Source organism: Anarhichas minor, unplaced genomic scaffold (assembly GCF_050575085.1).
Source record: "Anarhichas minor isolate MPS153535 unplaced genomic scaffold, ASM5057508v1 ptg000005l, whole genome shotgun sequence".
In the NCBI taxonomy this organism is placed as follows: domain Eukaryota; kingdom Metazoa; phylum Chordata; class Actinopteri; order Perciformes; family Anarhichadidae; genus Anarhichas; species Anarhichas minor.
This window is the reverse complement of record NW_027466451.1, coordinates 4,335,014-4,344,799: the sequence shown is the minus strand read 5'-3', so window position 1 is coordinate 4,344,799 and position 9,786 is coordinate 4,335,014. Positions and strand designations below refer to the sequence as shown.

Here is a 9,786-nt window from a genome sequence, read left to right as displayed (position 1 = left end):
GAAACTAGAGATTGAGACCATAAACTCATGTTTACAATGTTTACTGAGGTAATAAATCAAGAGAGAAGTAGAGTCATTTTCTCATAGACTTCTATACAATCTGACTTTTTGCAGCCAGAGGCGTCGTCAGCATGTCGTCAGCCATGGTGGGAAATGTGTGTTTTCTGATCACACGTTGTGTTTCAGTCAACCAACATGTTGTCTTCATGTCCGAAAAACTTGATTTTGGTCTCAACACTATCCCACATATTACATCAGTTTTTTTTTTACATCAGTTGTGAAATATAAATCATCCGGGCAGCAGCTGCTTTACACACTCTGGTCTCAATGTGCAAATCTGTTAAACTGTGTATTCTGTTGATTGCTGTCAAAAGAAAAAACTCCTAATGACTAGGGGTGGGAATCACTAGAGGTCCCACGCTACGATATTATCACGATACTGATAATATTCTGAGTATTGAGATAACATAGGCCTATATTGCGATTTCTTACTTTTTTCAACTTCAAATTATGTCCCCAAAGGAAAACTGTGTCAACATGTTTTATCTAATGAGATAAAGTTTTCAGTCTGTTCATCTCACTTCAATCATTTTTATTGCAGCAAAATATGATTGTCAAGCAAACAGACTGACCAACAATGTCAGAAATGTTGCATGAACCTGACAAACTGAACTGTTTGTATTACTACATAGTCCAACTTAACTAAATGCAAACGTGTGGACTCAGTATATGAACTATAACTTATATAAGTAGGATATAATAGTTATATAACTCAGTATAACTTGTGATGCGTGGACATCGAGGGCAGAGAGACAGTTATGCGCTGCACTCTCCCCATGAGCCTGGCTACTGTTGGCAGATTTAACCCCGTTGTGAGGCCAGATGTCTCTATCTTTGTTTTGACCAACTTCCTACCAATCACGCTGACCCGGGACCTTTCCTGACCTCACCAGAAAACAACTCAGCACCATCTAGTGGACTGAAAAAGCAATTGATTTGATTTTTCTAGTAATTATTTGATTTTATTAAAAAAAAAAAATTGTAATAGTTTATATAATAAAAGATCGATACTTGGCGTCCGTGTATCGATACAATATCGCCACGCAAAATATCGCGATACTATGCTGTATCGATTTTTTCCCCCACCCCTACTAATGACACCCTTGTGTGTCTGTGTGAGATGCAGAACTCACCCTTGTTATTTGTGTGAGTCACATGCTTCCTTTGTGTGAGTGTAGGTGAAGAAGCAGCTGCTCTTCACAGATAAACACTGGGCTGTCCCTCCCGTCTCACACACCATGAATGTCTTTCTGTCCATAGAAAGTGGGTAATGATTCAAGCACTCCACTTGAGGCTGTTAGCAGGTGTCAAGACTGAATGCAGCACTGTGGAGAAACATGCAAGGGACTGTGTGGGAGTATCGTCCTGCTGTTCATGTTTGAGTGAAAGATCCATGAGGCCATCAGATGCTAAATCAATGATTTATAATACGGTGAGACGGGATTTGTCCACTCTGGAAAGTTGTTACTGTGATAATCATGTAGTCCTCTCTTTCTTACGACAATCAGAAGACGCGTCACAAACAGACCTGTAACCTGGGGCTTCCACTGACGGTGAGTTCTGAAAAGAGAAGTCAAAGCTCCATGTGTTGGAGCTGCATTCTCTCTAGTGTCCACCAGGGGGCGACTCCTCTGGTTGTATAGAAGTCTATGAGAAAATGACTCTACTTCTCTCTTGATTTATTACCTCAGTAAACATTGTAAACATGAGTTTATGGTCTCAATCTCTAGTTTAAAGTCTTCTTCAATACAGCATGATGTTCATTTAGTACATTATGGTCCATTTAGAGTCAAACAAACCATAAAGCAGGGGATGCTTTAGGGTCAATTTAGAGTCAAACAGACCATATAATGTGATTGACTGGTCGTTACCACGGTGTTGTCCATTCTGGGATTTGTCTGTGTTTTCAACTTTAACCATTTCACAGTGTGTTGTCACTTCATCAAAGTGAATTGTATCATTTTGGTGGCCTAATATCGTCTTATTCAGCGTTCGGTTGAACTAAGCTCCACCCTCTCGTGTTACTTCTGGTCCCAATAAAATAAGATGGCGACGGCCAAAATGCCAAACTGGAAGGCTTCAAAACTTCAGTCCACAAACCAATGCTGTGACCACGTCCACTTCTTACACTGCGTGCACAGTTATTAGGCAAGTTGTGTTTTTGAGGATTCATTTTATTATTGAACAGCTACAGAGCTCTCAGTCAATCCAATATGTTAGTAAACCTCAAACCTGAATATTTGAGAAAGTAAAAGTGAGGTTTTGGCTTTCTTAGGAGAATCTCTATGTGTGCACAATTATTATGCAACTAAATGAGAAACGGAAATGTTCTCATCTCACTTGTTTATTTTCATCTGTTAAAGTGAGAATAATAAACAAACAACTCAACATTTACAATTAAACATTTCTGACATTTCAAGAAAAACTAACATGTTGGATCGACTGAGAGCTCTGTAGCTGTTCAATAATAAATGAATCCTCAAAAACACAACTTGCCTAATAACTGTGCACGCAGTATATGTACAGTCTATGGGTTCAATGGAAAGAAAGGATACATTGTTGCATTTCAGCTCTGGATCCTGATCACTCTGACGTTTTACAAATGAATGAACAGGAGTAAACATGACGCTAAACAGACTGACAGGTAACTCGCTGATTGGACAGTTTTGGCGATTGTCATCCTGCAGTGACACACGGGGAAATTAAATCATGGTGACTGACAGAAGGTTCTGCAGTACTTTAATACTTCTGATGTGTACATTTAAGTTATTTAGTGTCACAAAGAGCTCACAGAGGAATAACTGATAATGAGCATTTCTAGTTTTAATGTAAGTAGACTACTATTGAACCTGCTTGTTCTGATGTGATACGACATCATTGGTGGGTGAGCGGACTGAACTGAATCCTCAAACCATCCTTATTTCTCAGTTGAGTTGACTCTCTGTCCCTTGTGATGAACCAGGAGGTCACTGGTTGTGTTTCTATTCAATTGTCAAGTGAATTTAAAGCAACTTTTAAAATGTAAGCAAAAAGTAAACAAGTTGCGTTTCCATCCACTGGTTTGGAGCGAATCAGCTCAGTTACAGTGTAGTTTGGTCAGAAGGCTGAGCGTGGCTGTCATCAGCCAGTAAACTGAGAAGAAGAAGTAGAGCTTGGCCATCCAATCATATCTCACCATCTGTGGGAGAAAAGCTTCAGTTGTTTCATGTCAGTTAGTGTTGGTGGTGTTTCATGTCCAGAGACAAAGACAAGTTTCATGTTGTGGGAACATTCGAGTACAGCTGATCAGTCATGTGAGTTAAATGTTCACTATGTCAGAAATTGTGTGGCAACGCCGTTTCCATAACTCATTCATCGCATCAACTCTTTTGGCAAAAACAAGCGTCAAGCAAACGTGCAAAATTGAAGAAAGTTTTGTTGAACTTTGCTGTTTTTCCACACAGCTTTTCTAATGTGAAACTTCATAATGTGCATAAAGATATGTGAATGGTTCACAGGAGGACTGGTGTGTAATATATACACGGCTGATTCATGACGAAACACTGTTCATATAATTTGACAGTTTTGATAAAAATGAAAATAATTCTGTTTTTCCTGTAAGAGAGATTTCAATCGAGGCCTTGGGCTACAAATGTGAAGGTAATATTTAAAAATACTGTCAGGATATGGCTTAATAAAATGACCAACTGAACCTTTAAATCCTCGAAGCAAAATGATGATAAAGAATGTCAGTGATGAATTGTGTTTGTAGAAATAGATGTTGATGCTGTGGTGGGTAAAGAATGACGTGTGTGGTCTGAAACAATACGCTCAACGGGGCGGAGGAGGGGCAGGAAGACCGGGTGATGTCAGTGGGGAAGAAGAGGAGGGAGGACCGCCTTGCTTTTCCTTTTTCCTCCCTCCCCCTCCTCTTCTTATCAGTGTGTGTGAGACAGACAGAGGATCAGTAGGTGAGTGGACCAAGGATTAACAACGGTGACAGTTGCTATGGGGGAAGAGAAAAAGGGAACTAGACCGGGATAGACAGAAACACTGCGAGTGGGTAAAACAGAAAGTAAGAGATCGGAGAGGACACCAACTAGGAGTCCACTTGGAAAGAGGACTGAGCGCTTGTTTTCTGGAATCGGGAGGACCCCTCGCTAGGAAGACTTGACATCAACCAGCACAGCTACCATGTACAGTGCATATGGAGGTATGACCCACCGCGGTGCAGCTCATCTCTAATCATTAACTCTCTGTTAGGCTGGTTAACAGGTAACTTATGAGAGTGGATGGCTGGAGAGTACCAAAAAAACAACATGACCTGTAGCTTGTTTAGAGCAGCGTGGTTTGTCAAATATATGTATGTGTGTGTGTATATATATATATATATACACACATACACACATGTGTGGTCAGGGCCGGGTTTACATACAAAGTTCCATTTTCGATAGGGTTTGTAGAATATCCAGATTTTTTAAAATTCACTTTTAAGGATGACATGTCCGTATGTACCGTACAATACAGGTTTTGACTGCTGTCCATATAACCCATTTTCTCTCCTAACTAGTACATCCAGTCTGATACCAACACACGGAGGCAGCCTTTAGGGCCTTCAACTAACTCCAATGAAAACCCATCAACATCAGTATTAGACAGTCAGCAACTGGGAGAAAGGCCAAGTGGAGCGGAGTGAGGTGAGGTCGGCTGGGTCAAACCAACAGACTTTCACACACTGAGAACACTGATGGTGTTCCATGACATTGATTTACTTCAACGTAGTTTTGTCATATAACTTATGTACTTAACTAGCGGCAGTTAGGTAAAAAACATGCAAACAAACGTACTTATTTTACGTAACGTGCTGATTTTAGGCAACGTACCTATTTTACGTAACAAAGGTACTTATTTTATATAACAAACAAGCATGATGTTTTCCTAAACCTAACCGCATAGTTTTGTTTTGCGTAAGTAAACCTAAAAACGAAGTAAACCTACGTAGGAAGTTTATTTTGAAAAGAGACTGTGTGAAAGTAACGAGCAGAAACTGTATGTTTCCTGTGAACATGTACGTTTATTCTGAAAAGACACGATGCATGTCACGAACACAAACTGACACTAGAGTGTAGAAACACGGACCAAGTGTCTGTATTTGACGGATTGTTCATACTGACTGAAGTAGAAGATTGGGAAGAGATCCCGTCCCAAAGTGATTTCAGTGTTAATGATTGGGACAAAATCTACAGTGTAGTTCAGCTGAAGCTACTATTAGGGGCCGATCACGCCAAGACGCGTAGCTACATAGGGTTAGCTTCAAAAACACCGTGGCAAAGCAGGTCAGTTAAAAGGATGTGGAGCACGGCTGCGTGTGCACCCAACACGTCATTAACGGAAAACGCGTGCTACCTGGCTTGTTGGCTCCCTGTAGCCTACAGCCTAGCCGTCCTTACAGACTGTAGCTCTCTAACAGCCCAGCAGCTAACGAGCTAGCTAGCCCTACCACGCCTACCGGCACCAAAACAAGAAGGAAGTGATAAAGTAGTAAAGCCCGCCTCTTGCTTGATTCCATTGGCTGCCTGGGTCAACTTTGACATTGACGAGCGGGTTTTTGTTCAAATATTCTCACTAATCTGAACCCAAACCCCACATACTGTAAGATTTACATCACTGCCAGTGGTGGAGACAGACAGAGAATGGCCCTAGTGAAAGATCTGTGTGTGGCATGAATGTTATCTTGATGGACTTAATGCTGCACAAATGTAAACGTTGATCATGTATGTTATCATGTATATTATGCTGAAGTTACCAGCAAGAATACATGGAGGAAGTGTTCCCAAAGGCTTCTTATGATCAAATGTACTTGAAGAAGAGTGAATGGGTAATAAAGGCCGGTTCCTGCCGATAGCATGGCTCTAAAGATCTGGATGTGTAAATGCATCACGTATGAACTCCATCCTTCTGTCTTAGTTACCAGCAGATATTTGAAAGCAGTTATTTACTAAATCAGGTTGCAGCATTACAACCTAAAGAAGACCTTAGTAATGTGTAAATGCTTTTAGAGGAAACATCTGTCTGTCAATGTAAACAGGAAGTCACTGCTACACCTCACACCCTTTTAAGGGGGCAAGAGATGTATTCAACTGAACTGATCTATCTGTGCATCCATGCAGACATGTTTAAGTGTAACTGAGTGTGCTTCTATCTGATTATGCAGCTTAATGACCGTTTGAATTAAGTCTATAAACTAAGCATTTCTCATTTGAATGTGTATTGTATTCAATAGAATCTCTGCATACAGATTGTGGATGAAATGAAGGTCATAGTTGACATGTATCATCGTAGAAGTGGACTATAGTGACGCCTGCATTCTATAACTCTTATTATATAAAAGCCATCACATCATAATTAAAAAGCATTTCAACCATATTACCTCTTATGCACTCTGTAAATATTCAATATCAACTCATGTGAGGAACAACTAGTTTTCATTTTCTGCTTTCGTACTGGGAATTGTTATTTCCCATTTATTTCACTATGGCATGAAAATGAAATGATAAAGACGTTCTTGAGTTATGTAATCGATCATAATGACTTATTTTTGTTCATTTTTATTTTGTACTGTACTAAAATCAATAGAAACAGTTTTGGTTTCCTGGCAGGAGGGGAATATACTCATAAATCTATCATTTGATCATGTTATTAGTGGCATAAGATGGTCTTTAAATGACATTAATACTGCGTATCACAAGGACTGCATATGTGACTTTTTGTCACATATGCAGTCGAACTCGCCAACATCTGTAATCACACTTTGATGTGTGCATACTTATTGGTGCATGTGAAGGCACCATGCTCACTGCTGTGGCCCTTTCAGCTTTTTCATTTATTTATTAGCAAGTTTTCAAACACTAGTCTCCTTTTCCTGGAAGTGAGCGAGCGTGTGTGTACAGTAAAGCTGCTGGGTTAGTCCTGTGACTCACTACAGCCATGAAGTGACCCTGCCCTCCTCGCAGGATGTTACTCCCTCCTGGGCTTCCTGTTCCTAAAGACAGTGATGTGAGGGAGGGAGGGGCCTGGAGTTAACAAACTAGACTGTACTCAATGTGGAGGGGTTCAAATGGGATGTTGTGAGGGGAGGAATATGTAGGACTGAGCCTTTGTTCAGCTTGCCTCTCCTTACCTGAACTCATTTTATACCTTGACCATCTCTAGACTTAAGCCATTTCCACACAAAGTATATCTGCACAGAACCAAGCACATAGTAAATCCTTGTGTTCCACCAAACACGCAGTTTTATGCAGTGGGAAACCATATGGAGTGGATGGGCTGCCCCCTATTGATCTGTATCATCAGTTGAGAATCCCTCGAGTGGACTCTGGGTACATCCCAAGTCTCTTCTTTGTAATTTTGACGGCCGTCCCAAAGCTCTTATGTCGATCGAGGATGGAGGAGGGATCTCCGAGGAGCCATAGGCGAGGACGCACGCGAACAGGAAGTGTTTTTACGGCCGACACGCCCCCTCATTGTTCATCAGTCATGTGATTGGACGCTGCAGCCGATCGGACTGACTGACTGAGTTTAACACCAGAGTGAAGACGGATCACAGAATGAACTCTAGTTTATATTTGATTCGTTTTCTGATTCAACATCTGGTTTAAATAAATGTTCATTGTAGTCTGAACAACAAAAGGACCACAAACAACTTTCTTCATTTATTAGAAAGATTTGTGTTTTCATGTCTGATGTTTCCCTCAATAACTTTATTATGAATAGAATTAAAGTGAGAGAGCTTTTTACATCATTTATCATCATTTCATTGAGTCACGTGAGGCGGATCATTCCTGAGTGTTTGATGAGTAAACATGGAGCCTAATAAATTAAATCCAATGTTCAAGAGAAACAATAATCATATTCTGGGTTATTTAATATCGACGTCACAATCTGAATTTCAAAACGTACAGACGCAAATAATTCATAAATAAGACAAACGCCTTCCGTCGGTATGTATGTACCCTGAGCTTATAAACAGAACACAGTGGTCAGTAAGGTATTAATACCTTCATATCCAACCCTTACAGCCAGATCAACTGTGCTTTTCCTGTGTGTGTGTGTGTGTGTGTGTGTGTGTGTGTGTGTGTGTGTGTGTGTGTGTGTGTGTGTGTGTGTGTGTGTGTGTGTGTGTGTGTGTGTGTGTGTGTGTGTGTGTGTGTGTGTGTGTGTGTGTGTGTGTTGCCAGCCTCTCAGGATTTGACATTCCTAGATATACACGCCCAATTTTCCCAGGGGTGCATACACACCCACGAGAAGAGACCACTTGTAGTGGGCATAAGGAACAGCATACTGACTCGTTAGCTGTTGTGAGAGCCGGAGGCTACCAGACTGCTGCTAGAACAATGGTCACAGCATGTACTGTGCTTTACTCATACTGAGCTGTTAATGCGTTTGTTTTAGTTCGGGCAAGGTATAATGTCTCAGAAGTACGTAGCTACATACACACACAACATTCATTCATTTAAGTTTCATTTTCATTTTTGGTCACATAAGATAGATAATAACACTGATTACATGTCAATCTGCCATGTCCATGATTAGATCTTTGTTGCCCAGAGGACCACCAGAAGAAAGCTGTTTTGAGTTTTGAGTACAATATAATTTTACCCATCAACTGCTAGAGCTGCCAACAGAAAGTCTATTTAAAAATGTTGGTATAACGTGTTTCTGCATTGATAAATGGTTGCAGCACCTTCTTCTCGTAGGTTACAGTGGTAAAAAAAAGCAAATGGTGATGTTGCGGTTTGTGTCTCAGATGTGGACTCTGGTCTCTAGTGAGCTGATGTTTGATAGCGTGCAATGTTTTTTGGATGTCGTTCATAAAGCTCTGACATATGAATGGTTAGCTATACCTTCTGTCCCCTGATGTGTTTGACTATTAGTTAATTATCAAGCAACATAGTCTGTCAACAGTATATCAAATGATCTGATTCTTAAATGGAGGAAATGTTTCTATCTCCATTAGTGTTTTTATCGTTTCTATCATCCAGCCCCAGTGTCAAAGTCATGATTCATCCTCTGGGGACAGTGAGCATGCACAGCAATGTCCACAACAACATGGGTAGTATTTGTTAAGATCTCTAACACCCCAATCCTAAAAACAGTGGAACGAAGACTAAGTGGTGTTCGATTGTTTCCAGAATGGTCTGGGAGAGAGAGGCCAGAGAGCATCAAACAATAGGCGTGGTGTCACACACTCTATGGAAGGCCCAGTGTGGCTCAGAGCCACGGTCCCAGTGTTCATATGAGAGCATCAATAACACAGGAGTGTGACTGGAATCAGTTGTTGTCATTGGGCAGGACTGGACTGCTGTTTGGATCAGGTAGGGAACGCAAAATGCAGCTCAGTCTGATGGTCTGATGGCTTTAACTGTGCGACTTCTGGTATCTGGAGTTTGAATGGAGCCGATGGATCATTAAACTAAATGGGACGCTGACTGATTAGCTCATGAAAGTCTGAAAACAAGGCTAGAGAGTTGATAGGAGACAGGACAGTGGGGTGTGACGGAAGGAGAAATGTGCCGACTACCACTGCTCTGTCTGAGCTGGGTCTCTGACACGGAGCCCCGTCAAGGTTGGTGCTTCATATCAGTGTTCAGGGGTGTAACGCTACTAACAAATACATTGCTCAATTTTGGGGTAATGGTTAAGTGCGGGCAGGGACAAGTGGAAATCCAGAAGATGACACTTATTTTG

At 41.0% G+C, this 9,786-nt stretch overlaps 1 protein-coding gene across 2 annotated transcripts in view; it reads left to right on the top strand.

The window, feature by feature from the left end:
* Window positions 1-4,001: 4,001 nt before the first annotated feature.
* LOC142932534 (rho family-interacting cell polarization regulator 1-like) overlaps window positions 4,002-9,786 on the top strand; it is a 47,218-nt gene continuing 41,433 nt past the window's right edge. Inside the window, exon 1 of one of the 2 annotated variants that reach the window (XM_076076435.1) lies at window positions 4,002-4,252. In XM_076076435.1, coding sequence (XP_075932550.1) covers window positions 4,234-4,252 — 19 coding nt within the window. In that variant the 5' untranslated portion in view covers window positions 4,002-4,233. Of the gene's footprint in view, window positions 4,253-4,629; window positions 4,737-9,786 lie in introns of those variants that run through there. The other variant, XM_076076441.1, reaches the window with a different exon arrangement.